The sequence below is a fragment of the Dendroctonus ponderosae genome, unplaced genomic scaffold, assembly GCF_020466585.1.
Source record: "Dendroctonus ponderosae isolate FM_Combo_2020 unplaced genomic scaffold, Dpon_F_20191213v2 Dpon_F_20191213_4, whole genome shotgun sequence".
NCBI classification, from domain to species: domain Eukaryota; kingdom Metazoa; phylum Arthropoda; class Insecta; order Coleoptera; family Curculionidae; genus Dendroctonus; species Dendroctonus ponderosae.
This window is the reverse complement of record NW_026018611.1, coordinates 8,395,013-8,419,919: the sequence shown is the minus strand read 5'-3', so window position 1 is coordinate 8,419,919 and position 24,907 is coordinate 8,395,013. Positions and strand designations below refer to the sequence as shown.

The 24,907-nt window shown below is 31.7% G+C and overlaps 1 protein-coding gene across 1 annotated transcript in view; it reads right to left on the bottom strand.

Annotated features, from left to right (window-relative positions):
- Positions 1-21,657, bottom strand: part of LOC109533076 (ER degradation-enhancing alpha-mannosidase-like protein 3) — a 48,320-nt gene extending 26,663 nt beyond the window's left edge. The window contains exon 1 of the mRNA XM_048665751.1: positions 21,614-21,657. Coding sequence (XP_048521708.1) covers positions 21,614-21,657 — 44 coding nt within the window. The remainder of the gene's footprint in view (positions 1-21,613) is intronic.
- Between the last annotated feature and the right edge of the window lie 3,250 nt (positions 21,658-24,907).

Sequence of the window (24,907 nt, the reverse complement as noted above, 5' to 3'; positions counted from 1 at the left end):
ACCCTGTATTCAAATGGTTCAAGATCTCTCAGATAGAAGGTTGTTTAATTCGTGTTTTCTCCAATATCTTCGTAGCATCTTCTGCTGCTTTCACATTCTTCAATGAATCGTTTGGCAATTATCGTGAATTCATGTCTTGTACGTTGCAGATTATCTCCTGATCTAAAATATATGCAAACGATATTTTTTTAGTATTAATATTTTTTCAACCTCTTTTTTTGGGCTTCCTACACAATTCAATTGTCCAAATTTACGGCACTAAAAATATTTGTTTAGATACTTTCCAGCAGTAAAATCCTGAAACTTAACATGTTTGCACAATTTCAGTTTTGATAATTGTGAATTCCATTACGTATAAGTATACACGTTCCATTAAAAACCGCATTTGTTGCATATTAATGTGCTTTTACCATATATTTGTGTGGGCTTCTGATCGCACTATTCGACGTTTTTAACTGAAAATTATTTGTATTGACAAACGCTATTTACGGAAACAATATCATAAATTACGGGTTCCGTTAGAAGGCCCAACAAAAGCATCGTTTTATCTTTACATTAATGCAGACATTTCTATTTGGTTTTTCACTTAGTTGGAAAGCTTAATCAATTAATTATTAAGTTAACATCAAAGGCCCATCTGTTACTCTGAAATAAAGAAAATGCTGTTGAATTCGGTTTAACCGTAAGGATTCGATCGGTTTTTATTAGTTGCTTTCGAAGTCCGCGTTGGATGTTTCATAACTTCAGAGTGTCTACATGCATACCATTGCAATATTTGCAAAGTTGTAGGCATTAAGATGCAATTTTTCTTTTACAAGTAGTACTAATTCTTAAGGTTGGTAGCAGTGAGGGAAAATTATGTGCAATTCATCCCCTATTGGGTGATCTGGGAAATCAAGTTTGCACTTTAATCACTAAGTGAAATTGCAACCGTGTGTTTAAGCTTTATGGCACCAAAAACCACTGTATGATGCGAATGCACCGTGCTGATGTAATACTTCAATTGCTAATGTAGCCTGGCATATTCTACATATCGTATAAGTTAGATGCACATTGATCTAATTAGCAACGCGCATGCAAGGTCTAATTTATCGAAGGAAAACATTCATGTGCGTTATTTATTAGAATTAAACGTGAAAATACGATCTAAGAAAGGTTTGTTTTACATACGATTTCATGTCTTAGATCTGACCAAATCAGTTTAGCTTTATGTATAAAAAAGCCTCCTACCAGTCGTGAGTTACTACAGACCAATTGCATATTTATATAAAATAATTAAAATGTATTCCAGAGTTATTCAGTGGCTTTTTTCCTTTCCATTATTTAAATTGTGGAAGTTGTGTATAAAATATAATTAGGCATAATTGCTCCACATGTTTGCATAAAACCACCATTACTCAAATGATTTATTCAGATCGCTCTGATAAATTCTTCTGTTTTGCATCAATTTGTTGTGGCAGCCACTGGAAGTCACTTACTTCAAGTTGAGAGCAGCAGCTCATTATATCTCCTTTTTTTATTGACCGACTAGAATTCAATTTTTTAAAAATGCGTAACAGCAAATATGAGTGAAGTCTACTCTTGGCAGAATACCGCTTTGGTAATCATGACGTGAAATCTTTGATGAAGGATGAATGTACTTCCTCGATGTTGGATGCACTGAATAATACTGGTTAATAGGCAGAAAACTCTTAAAATGTATAATAAAGACCTTACTACCACACGCTTTCATAAAATGTGAAACGAAGGGGCAAAGGAATAATCGAAAACTGACAACTACCTTTTGAAACAGGCCCGACGGTGACATCGAACTTATTCTTTATCTTTTCGGTTCTTTTCACGTTTATCAGCTACTCTAAAAAACAAGCATCTTGATCTGCATATTTGGATAAGGGGAAACAATGCGCCAGTGGCGTACTTTTATAAGAAATATGCACAGTTTTATTTACTGCAAGTAGTCAGTTCACTATACACAAAAGCTCTTTTCGCAATTATATTCTTCAAAATATGTTTATAAAGATTGTTAAGTAGACTGGGCTATTCGAACATTTTTAAGCGTTTTCGTTGAATTATTATGGCCCCCAATTACTATAATTGCTTTTTTGGAAGCAGTTTCCTTTATTTGTGACGTCGTTTATAAGGAAAAAAAAACTTTGATATATTTACCGTTTACCACCTCAGAAACTGACCCCTTTTAACAATCAGATATTACTAAATGCAACTGTAATATAATGTTTAATTATTATTTTAAAAAATGCAAGAGTGTCTTGCGAGTTAAGATTCTGAAGGAAGTCGTCGATGCTAAATGTATTCCCTATATGTAATTTTACTTTTTATTTTGAGTTTTGCAAAATAACTTTTATTTTTGTAAATTGCAACTATACAAATAAACACAAATTCTTCTAAATACTACCGATGCATGCATGCGGGTCTTTATGCAATTCGTTAATAATAAAGTATATATTTTGTAAAAATTATGAGAGAAATGGAATAAAATTGCTTGATATATGTTATTACAGTGTGTCGTGGTGTTTTTCACACAGAGCTGACGAATTAAAATTGAACCGTTTTGAAAAATTGCAGACTTTCAATTGCCTCTATTTGCGCTAATGTGGTCTCAAACCCTGTTTATCACGTCACGAGCTATCTATTGGACGCAAAAAATAAAAATAAGAATTTTTTTGCTCAAAAAATCATAAGGTGACTAAACCTTCAACTTTTTGGAAATCACTCAAATCGTCTTAACTTTTTAAAATTATACATTATTTTCATCGGAAGGCGAAAAATCAGTTTCCAATTAGCTCATCTACAAAAATGCATTCAGTTTTATAAATACCCAATTGCTCTGTAATGAATTGCAAGCGTAAAATGTGAATTCATTTTTTTTCACTAAGCTCTGATCACTTTGATCATTTACCCTAATTTTGTTAACTGTTTTGCTCCTTTATATTGAGGTTAAAATACATACTCTGAAAAATAATCTGTTGGACAGAAGTCCCCAGATGAATGTCTTTTAGAATACTTGTAACGGAGGTGCGCCAGCGTAGCAAGCAGAAGCCAAACGAAGCGAATAAATTATTTTGGAACCACCTTTTGTCTGCTATGAGTTATGACCAATTTTTTCTGAAATAACACAAGCAACAATTTGAAATTGAAACTTCTGTCATTAATTATAACAAATATTAATACTCCCAAATGTTACTCGCATTAAAAATAAAATATTTTTAAATATATTTGATGCTGATTGAAAAGTGTTGCAACTTGCAATTAATTTTATTTTGATGTTCTTTTGGTACGGATGTTTACGATTTCCAGCTCATTCCTCCCATCAGCTGAGGTTCGCCTGAAAATACCACTTTCGCAGCTTATACTTTCAGCCTGCTTAAATGAGAAACGTTTAAGTCTCTAATGATGTCGAAAGTTTGATTGTTCTTCGCTTTTCAGAAAACAAATGTTAAAATGTGCTATTTCCACAAAATTTATATTTCCTGTATGAAATAAAGCGTTTAATGTGGTTAAATAACAGGGGTACTTTTAAAAAACGTTTTTACTTTTTTTGTCAGTAAATAAAAAGAAAATATTTCATACAAGCGATATGGAGTGTATGTCTCTTTTACTTGAAGTTCAGAACAGTTGCATTTTCGTTTAGAAATAGTTCACGGTTAAATGTTCGCGGTTAACGTCCAATTTTAGCCTGTAGTTTAGGATCAATCAAGTTTTTTTTGGCCGCCCCTAAATAATTTTGATTTGCACTATTCGAAGAAAATTCGTTTGTGCCAGTGTCCCAATTATACGTGCCAAGCCATACTTCCATCGGCTTAAATAAAATCGTTCACTTTTTTTGCATACATTAATCTTTAGAACCAGAAAGAAGCATTTACAGAGGTAACATTTTGGATGCTGTGATTTGAATGTTTAAGTTTAAGATTTGATTATTGTTTTATTATTCATTATGTATATTTAATCTAAGCAAAAAAATAGTTATTTTTGAAGTTGAAACAAAGAGAAATCATTTAGAGTGTCCCGTTCATGGGAGCTTATGTGTTTGAGGGTTTTTCTCTAAGACCAGCTCCAAAAATCGTTCAAATTTTGAACTTTTGGACTGGTATGCAACAATTCGCATCCAGACATGCTCCACCACTGATTGAACGCGATGAACCAGCGACTGTCCAATTTTGCATGTATTAAGAAATAACTGGTCCGAAAATGAAGTCGGTTTCAAGATTAATTGGCACAATTTTTGAGACCAGGTATGCACTGCCGTCAAAACGAAAGAAACCACTATGGTTTAATGTTGGCATTATGGTGATTTAGCTTCTGTTTGAGAAGCTGTACGGTTTTAATTTAAACAATAAATCTGGCGCGGTAGGACGTCTTGTTTCTGAATTGGGATTTTATTATTGCATCTATCTTGAGGCCAGAACTAGCATAGCGTTGATCTGTTGTTATGAAATAAATGTGCACATTTTCTAATGGCTTTTTATATCTAGCTGATCAATCAAGAATCATTCACATCACACCAGTACGATCAAACATCTGATTTTAATGACCATAGAGAAAGTCAGTAGATGTTTATTGTCGACAGATCCGAGAAATGCGATTTCTGTTATTCAATCCACTTTTATAATCCTGAGTTACTGTCCGTTTGTAGAAAAATGACATAACAATAAAACACAATTGTATTATATCTAAAATTAATAAGAAAAATTAGTTGTTTGGGCGTTCCAATTGAATTTTGATGCAGTCACGAATAACTAGATATACTATAAAAACACAAGGCTTTTTCAACAGTATTTCTGATGAGACTCGTATTTTAGGTAAATAAGTATGTTTAGCCACGCAATAGGGGCAGATCCAGAAGCAAAAGAAAATAATAAATAAAGTACAAGTATTTTCTAATTAACAACACATTTTATTAAAAGAAGCATATGTCAAGAACACGACCAACGACATAATGTCAGTGATAAATAGTATCCTTAAAACCCCTTTATTAACAGTACTCGTTGTGGTAAAAATATTACTCGCAGGTGTACCGTATAAGTCGATGAGTAATTTATGGCTTTATTAGCTGGTTTGCTAAAAATGTTGATCATGCAGGCCAATAATTTGGACCAATTTTTATGTAATAATATTTCCTTGATTCCTATTTTTATCCAAAAAGTTCTGGTTGGTATCCATAACACCTTTCCTTTTATGGCCGTGCCTTTCAAGCTAAATTAACGTAAACTTTAAGTGTTACTGATCTTATCAATTATCTACCACGTTTCTTCTAAGCGTTGCATTAAATTCGTTAAAATATGGACACCTACATAATCATTTGTGCGATCTAGTTATTTAAAAGTAACAAAAAAGTTAAATTAATACCCAAATTTTCCATTTAATAAAATCTTGATCAGTTATTTCCTACACTTTTAATTGAACTGCAGTAGTTAATTACAGATCTGGGTGATGGCTGATTCTAAATTAATGATATACAGTTTGATTGGTAATATTTTATATTTAATTTATTATTTACAGTGTGCAGGATTTTTTACACTTTTGCATCTGTTTCTAGCTTAAAGAAGCAAAGAGTAAATATATTATCTTAATCTCTGAAGAAGGCAATTGGAGTTTAGATATAATATATATTCTATGCATTGAGAATGTTAATTTCAACCAAAATATTGAAATGATTTATTTAAAAATTGTCCCCTTCGTCTACCAGGACCGACCATAAAACCTATACATATATTACATTTTTCCAAGTTTAAATCGTAAAACTATTTAAAAAGAGGTCGGTCGCTTCTCTCTTTTATGAACTAATAAGCATAATTCAAAATTTATGTCCGGCGACACAATCTAAATATTCTCTCGGAATAACACATTCAACACCTTTGTAGGAAGCCGCATTCCACTCCGTTTCGATTGTAATAAATTCTTACATATTTTATGGATTCGGGAGTTCGGCTATACCTGTTTAAATAAGAATGCGTTTTCTATTGGGAGAAATATTGCTGTGTATCACAAAGAGTGATTTGGTATTCTGGTTAGTATGAGAAGCATCAAGAAAATGGAATTTTCAGATTGTTCAACTTAGGAGCAATACGAACTAACTAAAGCATATTTTGTATGTTTAGTAGCTGATATTTATGGAAACGGTCAAGAATGTTTTAAATAAATAATATAAAAGAAACAGCAAAAATGGTCAACACAAAAGCATTATAGTTTTTGGAAATCGATATAATAAGATGCATGTTGCACTGTTGGCAAGAAAAGCAATTATTACAAAAAGTTGGTGTTTATTTAATTGAGCGCCTGACATATTAATTAAATACCAGTAATATAATTGTAAAAAGTGTTAAGCACATAAGTATTAAAAATGTAATAATTTTTTTAGCACAATTGAGAAAAATGTTAATAGCCCGAAGGTACAGATACTGAGTGTAAAACGACACAGTGTGGAGGATAAAGATGTAATCAGACTTTTTTCACACACAACTACACATTAATGACAGAAAATAATGAAACAAAACAATTCATTTTTAACTGCGTTTTCCTTTCCATTTTCGATTATTTCAAATGTTAATAAACGCATTCAAACTTAATATATTTATTGCATTATGATTTTAAAATATCACCACTTAAAGACTAAGATGATTTAATTAGTGATAAAATATTGTTACAGTCGGAAAATTTTACTTTACCTTACTCTAACAGTTTTGTATCTGAGACTTCAAAAATCGCTTGTTCAGGTAATGATTATCTCTTGTGATTTTTGATACAATTCTCTATAGATATATGTATCAGGTATATCGCTAAGGGACAATACTATTTCTTTCAAAGTTGACCTTTTATAAGATATATTTACTATTTCAACTTTACGTTTAAGAGCGAAAAATATATAATACATATTTTTATGGGAACAAAATTAATGGCATTATTAGTCAAAAACATAAGCAGTACAGTTTGACTTAAAACATAAAAATAAATAACTGAACCGACAATTCTTGAACTAGTTAGCCCACACTAAACGTTAAAACTAAAATAAACTTGTGGACATCTTGTATGGACTAACAACAAAATGCCCTGTCTATGAAATATCGCAGTAACGATTTTGACGGCTTTAGTTAACATAAACAGCAAAAAACAGTACTCGTCTTTATCTCTGATTAAAAGCGCTTGAACACCTGAAAAATGCCAGACCTTTATCACATTTCCTAACTAACTAGTTGATTACAAATTGAAAGCATCAGAACTTTATTTTTTAATCCAGCGAAAAATTATTAGTCACTTTTTATCCTTAACTGCGAAGATAAAACAGCAAAAATATACGATATACAAGGGTTTTCACTGCAAAAATTGTATTTAACTTCAACGCTAGAAAGTAGGATGCTTTAATGGTTTTTGCTTTSAACTCTCTTAATTGCCRTGAGAAATACTATTAGTTCGCTRATTTGTTGTATTAYTAATWTGTTTAAAGTAATTAATTGGTGTCAAAGTTATTTTTGCAACATATTGCTTTYTTTTTGYACCACATGCTTCTGAAAACCCGAAATCTGCAAYCGGTAAAATTTTGGACTCGTCATTATAATTTAAGCGAAACTCGGTTGTTCTCAAAATTATCAGCTGGACTCAATGAGACCAATATATAACTTCAATTACCTATTTACCGGTCTTTAAAACTTAACAAAATGTAGTATACATTTGKAGGCAAAWGTAATTGTWAATAACTAGACTAAAACGTTCGATTTGTTCGAAAACTCTGCACGGCTCATAAATATCTCTAAATAGAATTCGTCTATTTCAATTGTAATAWAGTATTAYATTTTTATATAGAGTACTTTTGCTTATTTTGMCTGAACACAATTAGAAGCTGCATTAAAATTAAAAATTAATAAAATATATATCAGACAAAATATTCAAATATTTTTATAAATACATCGACTTTACATGATATTACAAATTGGATAATAAACTTATCAGAACAAGCATTAGAAGAAGGGCTGACATAGAATCACAATGCAATTAGAAAGCAAATTGTGTAAAATTGAAACAAAAATCATAATTGAAATTAGGGTCAAAGGCAACAATTGTGGACATAAACCAAATATTAAATAAACATGCAAAAGTAAAAACATTGAACAGTTTGATATCTTAGTCAAAGTTTTTTTTTGAGAACTACTTTTGCCTGTAGAGATCCCATCTGTGTTTCCAACTATTCTGATTTTGCTTCAATACTTGATAATTCTTTTTGCTGGATCGAATTTATATGTAACAAGAAACCATCCAGAACAGCATCAGAAGCTTTAAGTTTTTTAAATTCTAGATTGCGTTTGGTTGAAAAAATAGTGAGTAATTAATAATCGCAGACAAATAAACTAAACTATTCTCTAAAGTTTTACAGCAGTTGTGTTCCAACTAATTTTCATTTTGAAAACTCGAACATAACAACGTTGCATTTTCTAATTGCATTACTGTATTATTTATTTCCATCTATAACAATATTTTGGTAATTTACGGTTTGCTTAAAGTGAAATTTGAAGTTGATTTAGTCGTTTCATACAAGAGCCCATGTAAGAAATACGATGTTCAAAATTAACGATGACAACATTCTCTTTCGCGTAGAAATTCGAAATTTGCGTGGACATTTTACTGCTGCCTGAAGAAATAAAAATTTATGGCACGGAGAGTGCGAATCATATGCCAAGAATTAAAGGTATTGCAGGGTCAAGTTCCTGAATAATTCTTCTTTATCAATTCAGACTTTAGTATTAATTGGCTTTAAAAATAATTATCAGATTAATTACATTCGCTTTAGCATGTCAACTGATATGGTCAACTGTACATAGAGAGTGTTCGATTGCTAAAGGGATAAAACGCTTAACGGCTGCTACTTTTTCTGCACTGAATTTATAAATTCAAGTAGTATTGCGGAACAAAAATTCCTTGAATTATTATTTAATACAGTTTGAGGTTATCTGCGTGGTGGTCCAACACGTGTCTCGACACACTCTAGCCATACAAATTTCTTCAAGATTCCATGAAAATAAAAATAAAAAATGTTAATAAACCATCAAAATTTTATGCAAATTGATCTATCAGGAAGCCATTAAAAATTCAAATGAAATGAATAAATTGTCAGCGACACATCAACGCTTGCATACATTATAACTGCATTGACAGTTACGATATTGCTGTTATCTATAGTACCATTAAGATTCTCACTTTCTAATATTTTACAAATTTTATTCGTTAGTTTGAAATGTGAAGAATGCAATACTGGTTTTTTTACGGAATTTTCCGAAACGAATGGAGTTAATTGCATTTTATTTGAATTTTATGGCGCAATTGATGCTAACGACATTTTCAAACCGAATTTCCGCCCGAAGTTCGAATCTAAAATATTATTTTGTGGGCATTTTGCAACGGTCTTCAAGTAACAGAAATAAATTGGGCGGTGTTATTGGCGGCCAATAATTTCCAATTTACTTTTCTGATTTTCTTGAAAATCACCTTTGTTTGCTTAGATACAAGAAAATTTATTTAAGAACTTCGTCAAATTTCGAAGATTTTCTATTTTGCTTGTCTTTGCTGCTTAACTCACGCAACGAGTTTTTGGCACAATTTTTAAAATAAAACAATCGCAGTGCATTCCCAGATAATAAACATATGTCTGCAATGTACATTGTAAATTTTTTAAATTTTTGATCTAAATAAAGGTTTGGATTTTTTACTAATAGAAGCAGAATTCACTTTTAGTGGAAGCATAGTCATCCGTACATAGTAGTACCTACTCTAAAATATTGTTGGATTGATATATTTCACGACAAATATTGGTAATAATGTCATACATTTATTTACATACCTGTTATTCATGAAACCAGATAATCAAAATGAGTCAAGAAATCTAGGCATTTAGAATTGCGTTCCCATGAACCTGAGAGTTCCAAAGGAACTGGTATTATTTATTTATGATTTAGTTTATTACATTTACGTTCTTTGGGAAATGAAAATTACCAGCTTCTGATTCGTATTTAGCTGGTTACATCTAGGAAGTAAATAAGTTTTGATTTATAAAGTTGATGTTATAATCAGTTTCATATTTTCTGGTTGTGGTATAAAATTTGATATTTTTTTATTTGTAAAATCAGTTTGTCTAAAATTTCTCACTTTGTTTGTAGCTTAAACTTAAACTGAAAATAAATGAAGAATAAGCTTGTGCAGTATATTCGAGGTTTGTGATAAAACACTATTTTTGGTCCAGAATATTTTACTTGTTTTTTGTTTTGAAAACACCATAACGAGGTTCACTTTATAAACTAATTTTTTTGGCAAATCGAACACAAAATAACTCACATTTTGAAAAAAGAAAGTTCATACAGATGCAGCAGAACACAGAAATAAGTGAATCGCGCAACACTTTTAAATGTCAACGCAAATAAAGTGCAATTCTTCTAATAAAACCACTTAAATAATGGATTTTTATCCAATTCAGTTTAAGTCGTTTAATAATTAACTAGAACTATTGCAGTTTATTTTTGCCCATCCTGTAACTTTATAGAAATACTAATAGTAAGCCACTGTCTTTTAATTTATCCTCATATTAAAAACATATTGTTATTATACAATCAACATTTTAAAATTAATAATCCTTAAACGATTGAGATTCACTAAACACTTTTATCGGATACTTTCTCCCTCGCACAATAGACATAAAATTTCTTAAACCGAATTCCGCACATCCCAATTAGGATACGGTCTGATCATCACAATACGTTTGGGTCAATTAAAATTCCACATTTAAACATGGCCAAGTTGCCTCATCTGATTTGAATATCTCGATTAGAAAGGCTGAATAAAAATAAACATTAAATTATCTCATTGAGTATCTTAACGCAAATTAAAACAAATTAAGCCATTTATAACGGTGCTGGAGTATTGATATCAATATCGATCTGTCCAGACGTTCCCTAATGTGAAATATATTATAAAGGTTGTAATAAAAGCTATTTCTATGTAAAGTAGCTCATTTGTGAAGTATTGACAAAAACATTTAGTTAACGTAATGCGATACTTTTTAGTTATCGTTAGGTCAAACATTCAATTTTATATGCAAGCCTGAATTTACATAATACCATTTCTACGGCTGTTTGTTGAATTTCGATATTTTAATCAATTCACTGAGATGCAGATTGAAGAAATTTGTTCTACTCAGTGTAGGTGTTCTAGCAGGAATCAATAATGAATACCTATGGTCGGAACATTCTTGCTTAGAAATCTAAACAGAGTACTTTTCACATCTGCATGTTTATCATATTAGTTTAAGTATTAGAGCAGATAAATAAGCAAATTAAAATTTGCCAATAAAACTAAATGGTCTCATTCGCAACTGCAATTAAAATTCAATCGACATTGCAATTTTGCACCTTAATCGCCAAAATACCGGCTTGATTTCCGAAGACCCATGTAGATAAGTGTTAAACAGAGTCAATTAAAGTCCACAATCAACCTCGGGTAATGTATTGCATAAAGGTTTATTTGAAGTCACCGAAAACAGGAATGAAATAGCCGTAAAATCGAAAATATGCCCCACCTGTACTACCTGAAACCCGATCCATTTCGGTTTTATTTTTTCACGACTACTGGTTTTATATAAAAAGTGTCATTGCGTCAAGCTTAATTTGAAAATATGGCCGTAAGTTAATAACCGTAACCTTTTTGGAACGTCTTCGGGCTCATGAATAAAAAGTGGACACTATAATGGTTCGGACTTAGGGTGTTAGAAGATTGAATGAAGGTTGCTGTGAAATCCACTGGAATATTCTATTAACAATTTGATTAAAAATGAAAGGAGATGGCCAATGTGCTTGGCTTCATACTAAATAAATTTAGGTTCTAAATACTTTAAGCTAGATTATATTGCTTAGTTTAGTATTGAATGGAAAAATTTTATTTTCAATCAGTTTAGTTTTTTGTGAAAATTAAGATACTCATTTTATTAATGTATTCTCCAAAAGCCATTTGAAACACTTGAAAATTTCTAGATACGAACGTTCGTTTTCGCATTTTTAACTCTTATTTGCACTTTCTTGCGGAGTCACTTCCTTCTAAACCTTGCCACTAAAACTATCCTTTTCATTGTTTGGCATTCTCATCATTGTGTAAGAGACACATTTTTTTTTGGTAGAATCTTTCAAAAGTCAACTCAACGAACTATCAATTGTAAGTTTTTATACTGTCTCAGTTTCCTTTGTCTATATTATATTTTAAGCTTTTCATTATATTTTAATATTTGCCATATTTTATAACGGTTCATTCGCCTCTGAGGCTATATTTTGGGATTTTAAAAAATAAATAGTTTTTAAACATCCCCATTTATTTAAAAAGTTAAAGTTTTGACCTTTAACTTAGGTACTTGACCAATTAATATTATTTCACATGAAAAAAAAGAAGATATTTAACTGTTCTTTTGAATTAGGTGTGCCAGAACTTTATTAAGATTTATTCGTAAAGATATGTAAAGGGAAATTAGGTGTTTTTTTTAACCCATTACCTATTTCATCAGATTTTCTCTTTGCAGGTATGTATATGGAGCAAACTAACCCGACACAAAATCAGCAAAGTAATTCAACAAAACAGATTTATCCGCAAAAATGTTTTTACAATTTTTTTGGTTACAAATGAAAAGGCTAAAAGCGAGAAACCGGATCTATAAGCTAATAAAATAAGACCTAAATAAAATGTTTTTATATCTTCTGTATTATACACATTTAATGTGTTTCTCTCTATTTGAAATTTCCACAAACTCAGAAAAAAAAATTGATTTTTCTCGGGTTCAATGGTCTGTACCACATCTTCGATATGAATCATCTGCTGATAGCGCAACGTTTTTAGGTTATTTCCAATAGTTTTTTTGGGTCATTCCAATAACTGTTTTAATCTTGTATCATACCTACTATAAGGTGGATCCTTGGAATTTTCAATACGTTTGATAAGGAAACAAAATAAATGATCATCTGCTTCTATAACATCATCACCAGAAAATGGATCTCGTGGTGGATCTCTTCTGGTGTTTGTGCATAAGTTTCAGGAGTGAAATATTGATATTTTATTCAACCGAGGACATGTTTGCACTTTGAAGGCATGAAAAATTAGTTCATAATATTTTAAATGAGTTCAAATTCAGCCGAAATTACGGTCTCCGAAATCATACCCTTGATGCATTTTTTCTGACTCAATAGGAATTTCATTTTATAATTAAATTATTCTTATAATTATTTTTTGCAAGCCTCTTTATTTTTTCATTAATTGATTGTTTCTGTTTATTTGTAGATTTTAGAGATACTTTATTCAGATTTCGATGTTACCTGAATTTAAATGTGCGGATTGTATTAGCAAAATGCATGCTATAGAACTATTTCCGAGTGATTCAAAATTGGGGCGATTCCTTCTCAGTGGCAAAAAACTTCATTGTTAATATGAGGAAATTATAGATTTCCTCATCGATTTATATCTTCCGAATAGAAATTTTTTCCTCAATTTCTTCAATTTTCAAAGATATCTACATAAGATGTTCGAATTTTGGTTTCGATATTAATTGTTAATTTTACAGCTAATAAGCGCAATATTAGTATAACAATCCGGTATACTTTTTCAGTCGCTTTACGTTTGAAACTGTTGCGTGTATAAATTTCTGATAAAAAAATAAGACAATTTTTTGAATTTTTTTTGGTTCGGTTAGATGTTTTTTGTCAAACATAACTTGTGCAATTTACTAAAGTTACATTTCGATTAACTTTGATACTTTTTCACTTTAGTATCATTTTAGATGTTTTCTCTAAATACTTGTTAATTACGTAATTTAAAGTTGTTTTAATTAAATTATCTAAAGGCATTTTTAAAACGTTTAGCTCAATGTTTCAAAATTGTTAAAAACCAATTTCTTATGCAAATGCAATCCTTGCTAAAATTAAATTTGATTAGAATCTCATTGATTCTCTCTCATTTATATATTTTTCGATCTAAATGGAATTTAAGTAGCAAGTTTCCATTTAAGTAGCGTGCTTCAAAGGTGCAGACAAGTCAGTTTGAAGAATTGCTTCAAAAGCGATACTGAACTCTTATTATACATTAATTCTTTAAGTAATTAGGAAATAGCATACCAAATTATGCAATGGAGTTACTTACATTGTTTCTTCAAGAATTTGATTTTAAAAACGTGAGATTATAGAACATTCACTATGACCATAAAATAACATACTAAACTTGCGCTTCTGCTTAATTTCAGGTTTCGTTTTTCTTCATATACTTATATTTATTTTTTTTACAGGAGCAAGTAAATCATGTTGTCAGTACTAATTAAAGCACCATCCACGGATCTTCCGTTAGAATAATGCCAATGTTGATTCCTTTGTTTAAAATATTAAGTAGGATTTGCTTTTGACAAAGAACATAAAAGTATATCACAAAGTTTGCGTTCTACTTTTGCGAAGTTAAAATTTGGCATAAAACAACTAACAGTTAAGGGCAGGTTTAACATTTTTCAAATTTATTACTATTTTTTTACAAACGAACATCTGAATCTGAACAACTGAATGCTACTGGTGAACATTAATTCCGTTTCTAACGACCTGAATATTGCTTATACTTTTAATTTTTCATAGGATGTCAAATGTCTATCCAATAAATTAAATCTGACAGTGTGCAGTTTACAACAGCTAATTCTCATGAATAAACAAATATTACCAGATTGTTACTTAGCATGTTCTATTTTGCGCGCTGACGTTTCGATTTAAAAAATATTAGTGCTCAGAGGTTTCCTTCCCAAGACATAACTATACCAAAGTAATTAAGTCATTTTTAGAATACACATCCTGAGGACACAAAAAATTAACACATTTACTAAAAACTGGTTTCTGCATGCTCGACTGGCATTGATCAACATAATTGGGGCTTATATTAATGTTAAGTAATTATTCTCATTATCTGCAGATACTGTTTTATTGCTTTCTGTACATGCTATTCTAAACTGCATAAATTTCTTAATGGCTAATGAAACTTTCGTTTTCTTCGAAAATTTGGTAGTTGAGGTCCTAAAATTATGCGCCCATCAAGCAATTGAACCTGGTGCCCAGTGGGCTGATTAACCTTAGACAGAGGTTCTGTTCTTTGTGGGATAGTCAAAGTTCTATTTAACGATAATTATTGGTTACCAAAATATCCTCAGCTGTTGAGATTATACATAATATCATATTTTTGCGAATAATGTTCAGTGAGTTCCAACAATTTAGCTCTAATAAAGACAACACTGTTATGTTGAGTTTCTGTCTGATTTTTGAATAAACAAAAATTGTAATCAGTTTCTATATTTTAGTAAAGTGGTGGTTGGTTTTTGGTCTCTGGTTAGTAAATGGTGCAAAGTAGTATCTTATACATTCCCTTTATTTCTCTCAACCTTGTTGCACGATATTCCCATTTTTTTCTTTTTAATTCAATTTATTTTCTAATAATTTCTTCCTATTTTGCTTCTCTTCTGCTTAATGCTCTTTTTAGTTGACTAATATTTACGGATACTGTCTCGGATGTTCTCAAAATGGTTGGTGGTGAGGACAACAGCATCTAAGCAGGTTTACCTTCCTTCTGGATTCGCTCATCTTTTATAAAGAGACATCAACTAAACCTCTTGGTATATGTTGACTTAAATTATCTTTCAGAATCTCAATTTTTGTACTAGTTAATTGCTCTTGCTCTACTTGTTCTTTAAAGTCTTCTTTAGTTCACTTTGTAACTCTTCTTCATTTGACTGCCTATTTTTTCAGTTATTCTGCTGTACATTTTGAAGGAAAATGCTTTCACAAATATTTCACGAAAAAAATGCACTTCTGCCTTCTGATCACTTATAATCATTATTACTCACAAGCCATAAATGTGAATTAATTGCGTCTGTTCAACATTAGTGGCAGTTACAAACACGAATTTTATTGTTACAAGATGTATCGGACGTAATTATGCGTATCGTTTTTCTATTGTATCAGTAAGCACTTAGTTCAATTGGGCACGACCTTTTAAATGGTTATTGCACATAAATTAATTTTAACGTATACCAATCATTACTGAACGAACAAAAAAACGGTAATATTTTCTTGCCATTAACTTGCCCACAAGTTAATAATGAAATGCAAAAGATAACAATCTGACGCGGAGCAACTAGTGACCAACTTTGCGGTCTTCAGAATAAGGCCGTCGGCCGTCAGTTACTCCATACACACGCCCTGTCGACTTCTTCATGTCAACTGGCTATGTCCTTTTTCACTCCCGAGATAACGGCTAAAAGGTTGCTGGTAATAGTGGTCTCTTTATCTGCCGAAGAAATGTTAAAATCTGGTCGTTAGATTGTGTAAAAACTTGCTTTGATCTTTTCAATATCGTTTTGACTGTATGCCTGAATAGGCTTCGGTACCGGGTTTCTTTTAGTGACGAAATTGAAGCAATCAAATGTCTGACGAGTTCTTTATTCATTTTAATTAATCATACACAAACGGCGCATGGTGGCTTAATTGCTAAATTCGGTTGCTGGTTGGATGTGAAAAGTTCAACACTTTTAACAATAAACCGTAAACATCGATATTAAATACACTAAACATAGGTACACATTGCTAAACAACTTACAAATACGAGCCAAATTGTGTTACTTCATAATACGCATATTTCGAACGATTTTTTGCTACATGAAAATCGACTGTAAGTTAGTTGTATTTTTAAAAACAATTTCGGATAAAACGCTTAGTTTAGAACCGTATACAATTGAAAAATTCAGACAGTATAAATACCTAAAATTATAAATGCTTCTTTGCGGCCAGTTTTCGTGAATATCAAAAATTCTCCAATACTCTTTTTACTTTATGCTAATTGATACATTTGATTTTCAAATAGAAATATTATCTAATTTTCCTGAATTATGTAAAACTAGGATTAACAGTTAATTGACTATACATGTAAAGGTGGTTTTCAGTATTTTTTAGATGTTTGAAAAGCTCTTAGCGAAACACATTGGCTGCTGCATGCTTAATAAATTATTACACTGTCCAGGATTTGATAAGTCACAAACCAGGAACTGCCGTTAAGTTTAAAAGGTTTGAAAATTAATATCCATTTAGTTGCAAATTAATATGTTTGTGCTTTTTTGCATCAGTTTTCTAATTAATTTACGCTTTTTCTTAATGCATGCAAAAGGTCAAACTTTCAGGTTAACTTTTAATCGAGCTAATTTGCGTATATTGCCTAGTAGTAAAGGTATTTAGTGGAAACGATTCAAATAGTAAACAGTTGTATGTCTTCGTGCTAGTAGAACATCGCTTCAAAACTTGAATTTCACGGAAAACCTGTTATAGGCCTATGTTGATTAGCATTTGGTGAAATTGTTTTGGTATACTAATAATTAATTAAGAATATTAATTTTACAGTATGACTAAATCTTACTGTCCTTTTTTGGTTGATGTTAACATGAGCCAATTTGTGCTGCTGTCAGGTTCTATTAATTTAGTTGGATGTATTGGGAAACTTTTTAAGAACTTACCATTTGCATGTCCTGTTTTGAAAAATAATTTTATGTTGTAACTGAACACTTGGGAACTTTACTGGTATATAAGTTTCTAATTGCCAAATTATAATATAGGAAGAAGGCGCGATTTTAAACTAAATAACTTATTTTGGAGTCGGTATGTACGTTTTCAGTATCAAAGAAAGAACGTTTTCAGGCCGTAGAATTTTTTTATATCTACCTATTTCGAAAGTTTCTTTCCTTTCACGATTCCGTTCATTTCAGAATTTTCTCTAAAGAAAGTGATAAAAAATAATCAGAAGTAATTTTACTTACAAATTTTGCTACCATTTTTTTTTCACTTTTATGTCTTTGATTGTAAATTTAACTGCTTGAATTTCCTACCAATTTTCATGAAAAGTAAAGTACTCGAGCACTCACATTGCGAACTAAATTTTATTGCTTGCTTCTTTTAATCGATTACTTGTCACCCCTTAAAGATTTTTAAAAACCCTTTCTTCATTTTCTTTCACATAAAATTTGGCACGTTGTCTAGACACTCTGTAGAAGCTTGACCAGGTAAATCATCTGAAGCAAGTTGATATAATGAAAAGATATTGCTTCTCTCTAAGAAGAAAGACATTTAAATAATGACCCATCTGGCTAATAACATACCGAGATTCCTATCTTTCGTCCCAAGAATTGAATATATTTGTTGTTGGCATATTGCCTCGTGATTAAGATGTAATTTCATTACTTGTGACTTTCTCATTAAGTCATTCACATTTTTTAAGTTTTCGTTATCATTTAGAATACTGTGCTGCAGTGCTTGGTGGCTACCATTTGTAAGACACTTTATGCAAAAGACTACAATGTTTTTGAACAAATTTCTTGAACTTCAATCTATAAACCATTTGTCAGATATTATTTTAAAAATTTTCTTTGGAAAATATCGAATATTACAAAGTTTGAGAAGTTGCAGAAAGATTATATGGCAAAGAAATTTGGAGTTGCCTTAATATGCTTATAAAAAAACTATTTCAAATCCACTCACAGAGGAGAAAGTGAATGTATCTTAGAAGTTCAAACTTGAATTTAATTTATAAGTAAATATGTGATTTTCAAGTTGTAAGGATTTACCTTTATCGATTTTTCGTCGCAGGTTTCTGTTAGCCGCAAAGAACAGACGTTTTTTAAAGAAATCGACCTAATTATGATATCTCACTTTTTTTGCAACTTATGAAGTTTTACACGCATCGCAATATGCTAAGGAAAAATGTTCTGTTACTGTCATAATTCTCATAAAATGCAGCACTTTCAAAAGGATACAAAGTAAAACTCAGAAATATACAAATCACATTAAACATGCAGACATAAATATATATATTTTAAAGAAAATGCATTTTCGATTATTTTAATTACTGTCCTGAGCGTGCAGATCATCAGAAATATTGTGCATTCAAATAACATCAGTTTCTTAGCCCTTCGCTGAATCTCTGAATTCAAATTCTTTGTAGTATTCGTAGTATCTTTGTTCTACCATCATGTGGATTCAACGTATTAACATTTCAAAACCGTCGCATTTTTACATTTATATAACTATCATCTTTAATTAAACATAATTAATTAGCACACGCACTTGTACAATCATTAAATGTTTTATTATCCAACTGGCATGGCTCAACCACTGTGAATGTAAAATGCTAAATAAAACTGCAGTAAAATGCGTATTACATGTCCGAATAAATAGGACAATATAATAAAATAATAATGGCTGAATACTTTTGCATAAAATAACGATAAACTTAACTCACTTATACCATTATTTTTTCTGCATTATCAGGATGTGAATATGGATGAAAAGTACACAAAAAAATGATTATGATAAAAGTAAATCCACCGCGAGTGTTAAAAAGATTAAATAATAGCAACACAAATAAAAATCTGAGGAAGGAACCTACACTTAACACTTAATCGATTTATAAATTGTGCTTATTTTTCTTTGGTCTGCTATGTTTCTGTCGGTCCATATTCCATGCCGTATACAACTTCCATACTATTCAACGTCTAATCCCTTTTCCTAAGTGTAGAAAGGTGTATTATATGAAATATTTTTCGCTTGATTTTAAATGCAAAGTACACACTTTGAAATACAAAACTAACATTTCTTCGTTTATTACTTTCTTCATGTTTATTTTCATCCGTAATGTGATCAAGTAACTCTTAAAATTTCTGAGAAATTTTTGTTATAACATTTGCTCGGGTGATGTGTTCCACGATTTCCAGCTTCTGCCTAATGATTTTCAAATTTCAAAATTAACAATGGTGTTTATAAAATTAAACTGTTTTAAACGTTCGCTTTACACGACTGGAAAACCTAGCGGGAAATCAAAGACAAAACTCTTGACACTCTTCGTGCACTAGTCACTGTAGCACATGTTCTATATTTTATTAGCAAAAAAACCCATAATTACTTTCATAATAGCCGCTCTCACACGTCGTTGGCTGAGTCTTTCTCCCTGGCAAAGTAGAAGTAAAATCGTCAATTCTTAGATATACACGATTCAGTGCTTTTTTGTATAACCAAGTGCTACGCTTTGAAACATGCAACATTTGCTGATTGTGTGTATTACTTACATAGATTTCCATATAATTTACTAAAGAATTTACCATAATAGTAATAATTAGAGTTGCTTCTTTATTATGAATTTTGTAAAATATATTTGAGATTTTCAGCTATGTGTCAGCTTAAGTTTAATCAGCAATGTATAAACTTCTAACTCTTACTTTCAGTTGTATGTAAACTAATGTTTTCAATATGTATGTAACCCTTCAGTTTGAAATGAAGATAGAGCGTATAGGAAAGCACTCTTCTTCATTCAACTTTCTTCCACGGGCAAATTGTCCACTGCACACCGAAGATTAATCTTAGCAAATGTTCGATCTAATCCGTATTTCTTACGTCATCAGGATATAAAATAGTCGAAACGCTGGCGGTTTCTTTCATTTTTTTACTTGCCTGAATGAGCATTAATTGGCGCCTTAAGGTGGCCATAGAACCGTTCTGGTTTTTGTTCAATGCGGTGCATGTTTGTAGTTTTTGCAATAGGCTTTAAGCTCAGTTTGACTGATTTTTCTTCTGTAATAAATACAGCATACAGCTTGGACATGCAGTTATACCAGACGTGTTCCCTTTTCAGCATATATTGCAAAATCGTAGACCAGAATTAGATTTTTCAGTTATGTGATGTTGAGGAATGCAAAGTACAATCACAAAAGGCAATTTTCCCATTTGAAATGAATACGAAACTACAGAATGGATTCTCCTGGATTGAATGCACACAATATGTACTTCTGGCAATATGCAATTGTTATGGAATTAAGAAAGCCCAAATTTAATCAGTTTGATGCGGTAAGCGTGAGATAAAAGCGTCTCCGGAGTTCCAGCAGCCCGCATTAAATTTGAAAGCGACACGTTACTTAACACCAGAATTTCTTGAAAAGCGACCACACTTGACCAAATTATGGCCATACATTTTCGGTGATGAGATCGTCGACCTTGCTTTCCTATGTAAACACCGCAGCGGAGTGAAAGAACAAAAAAGACGGCTCTCTCCTGGCCATAAGGACCAAAATAATGTAGGTTCCAATAAATTCAGATTAGGCCCCTTTTAATCGACGGTAGTCGACGCTCGGTTAAACGGGGGGCAGTGTTATCGGCTGCAGCGGACCGAGGTTAAAATTTGATTTATAAGCGTAATTGTTTGAATTTTTTCAGTTTCGCTGTTCTTTTTTATTATACCGAACACGTAGCCGACGAGGGAGATACGTGGACGATTTTGCCTGCACTTTACCTTGCAAATTAAATTTGCTTCTGTTTCGACTTTTTTACCATTACCTGCGTTTTCGCTTTTTTATCCAACAATAAAATTATCAGTTCTGCTTCTACATGAGTGGCAATGACTTTGGTTTTGTTAAAAAGTAAAAAATAACTGATCAGGTTCTCCCGATGAACAACGTGTTACCTACCGTTTTTCGGAAAACTTCGGAAAAATCCCCGATTTCCTTAGTTGTACGCTGAGAACTAACACTTACTCTATTATTTGCGTCGGACTAATCGCTCCATGGGTGCTGCCCATCGCAAATAAATAATTTTTCATAAACGCAGATTATTACCTTGTTACTGGCCAACGGAATACTGAAATCAACCGGAGAACCACCGAACTTCCATAGTTTTACGCACAGAACTAACATTCAAGCCTTAATTTAATTTTTTCTCAGACTAATCGTTTCTTGGGTATTTTTCAACCCAGATAAATAATTATTCAAAAAAGCTGATAAAAACTGTGTTAGAAAACCATTTGAGAAGAAAAAATTTCAAAACGCTTGCTTAGATTTGAGTTCAGCATATTAAAATACATAACCAACACTATTTGCGCAAAAAAAATTTCACTTGCTATAATTGACTTAATAGCAAAAAGTGTCAAATGCAAAAAGTAATAAATAAGTTTGGACAATATTATATTAAAAAATGTATAGAAAGATACTCATTTGATAGAATAATTTTGATACCTAATTATTTTTTTCGGAAAAGTTAATATAAGTATTTTTTCATTTTAATGCTCTATCTACTTTTTGTGTGGAGCAGATGGTGACTACGTACGGTTTTCTGAATATGTTTGCTTTGCTGGCAGCAGATGCTCAATGATTATCAACATGTTTACTCTTTTCCTCAAGTGGCTGTATCCAAATAGTTACTTAAAGTCCGGAACTTCTGATAGGAATTGAATTGTTTCGGAATTGTGCAGAAATTTCACTTTTCTGACAGTAATTTGCATTTTCTTCGCTAATTCCCCGTATTGTAAGATTGATGTTGATAGGGTTTCAGATGATCCTCGGAATCTTGATTTTTTAAGCGTTAAACCGATCTTAACAGAAATAAGTGTCACATCATTAAAATCCACTTTTTCAGCTGTACGAAGACAAAAACATTATAACTGTTCTTAAAATTTGTATCATAGGACTTTTCAAAATTAACAGTTTTGTCGATAATTATTAGCAACTAGGGCAGAAAGACCGATTGGGTCGATAGCCTTTTTCTGTAGGAAATAAAGATTATTTATATATATATATTAGCAACTTTGGGAATGGCATTATTAAATAACATAATTGAATCCGAAGAAGTCACTGTAATTAATACAAACGAACTAGAACACGGAACGTACAGCATACAAGCCGAAATAAAGGAGGCAATAGTACATTTAAATACCTAAATAAAATCTCCAAACTACGACAATATAACAGGATACCACTTGCAGAATGAACACGCAGGATTTCTGAGGGGATCTAGACGATAGATTCCCAACTCACCACAACCCTTAGAAAAAGGCTCGTAATTCAATATTCCAATTGCAACCTGTTTCTAGCATCAGAGATTAGTAGTCTACTAATCTCTGCTAGCATTATCCAAAGGCATTTGACTGAGTCAATAGAAAAATACTATGAAAAGTTTATCGCTTATTGTGAGATGGGAGTGCCTGAACACCAATACCACCCATAAAACACATTTAGGCGAAAAAGATGACCTAAATAAAAAAAAGACATTCTTTCCCATTTAAGTCTTATCGCCAGCAATGCATCATATAATAAGGAAAGCGTATTGGGGGAATCTTAGTTGCGTCTGAAAATCTAACAAACCTGATGATACAATGTTGAAAGCTGCACCAGAAGAGAAAATGTCGGATCCTCCAAGTCGAATTAAGACAGACGTCTGATACAGGCTTTGGTTAAACGAAGGTAAAACCAAAAGTATGACTATCGATTGTTCTAACCTTCTGCAGCTGATTGATGTGCTATATTATCTATGTGGATTCATATCTTGGTTACACAGCTTCAAGTGGAAGCCACATCTGAAGATAATAAGATATTCCCAAAAGGCAATTAGATTACCTAACAACAAGAAAGGGCGTTCTATGAAAAATTAACAAAAATAAGGCTTCTTTAATGACCATTGTTTGATATGGTGCTGAAACTTAGCCAATTAAAGCAGCGGACAGAAGAAAAGTTGATGCATTCGAAATATGGCGCGAAAAAAAACTTTATTTAACGATGTTGCGAATAAATACAGGAAACGAAGCCAATGAAGAGCACTAACAGCACAAGTTCAGCACGATTGTCTTCTTAATGAGAGATCGACTTAAGCGAGATTATTAAATCATCTGCGTATGCCCGTGATTTTCTTGAAAGTAGTCTGTTCAATTTAATGTATCAACGACTTGACTTTGTAAGAGCGTTCGTCTCTTAAATCTATATATTATCAGTTTATTGATAAAGGCAAACACAAAACAAAAAAGGTCACATTAAAAATGATGCTTAAAAATCAAACGTGCTTTGTATCTGATTTCTTGAAGATTGACATAACTATACCATTAAGAAGTTTTCTAGATCAAGATCAGCGGATAGAAGCTCCAGTAGGAAAATGTATTTTTTTCATCCAACCCCAAAACGTCCATTAGAAAACTTTCAGAAAATAATTTTGTGACTCCTTCTCACTGTCCTTAGTTATTTAATTCCCAATCTGAAAACGTTTGTTCTGCTATGATGGTTTCAAACCATAACGGATCTTTGATGGAACTTTTAACTACATTTTGTATGTTTTTCAACTTAGCATAACAACATATTTGAATTAAAGGATTCAGCAATTTTTCTCAAGCAGTTGCTATTGGTTGTTATGTGAGGTTTAATTAAACGTTTGTGGATTCTTTCTCTAAACTAATTGTATTTATTTGTACGCCTCAACCTTGCCTGCCTGTTGGCATTTCTTCATTGTTTACAAAGCTAGAAAAACCAGTTACGAAGAAGCATTTCGTTAAAATTTAATTGTTTTACAACTCAATAATAAAAAGCAACTTTTGACTTTGGCCGGCAAATCATGTTGAGTGAAGTGCGGCAACAAAGTCGGAGAAAGTAAAATTTATAGCGGAATATTTCTGACAACTTAAAAAGCGTCTTTAAGGATTTCCCCTAAAGTTATAGGCTACATTTACAAGCAAGTATCATCTCCGTCTAACTATCTACTTGTTCGGTAATTTATGTTCGGGTATAATTCAAATGTACGGCTGTAACATCATTGCATTTAATGTCCTCCGTTACGATAAAAGACAGAGGCAAAGGTGCGTTTCCTATTTTTGTTTAATTTCGCGGTGTTAATAAATGTTGGTGTTGTCTAAAAAGTTCTTGGAGATTGAAATGTTGAGATTCCTTATCGCAGATTACGAACAGCGTTGTCGTTACTTACGATTTTTCAAAGTTGATTACTTTATGGTTAGTTTGCTGGCAGACCGTTTAAAATTCGCTTAATTGTTTGGGTAATATCTGTTTGTGTTGCAA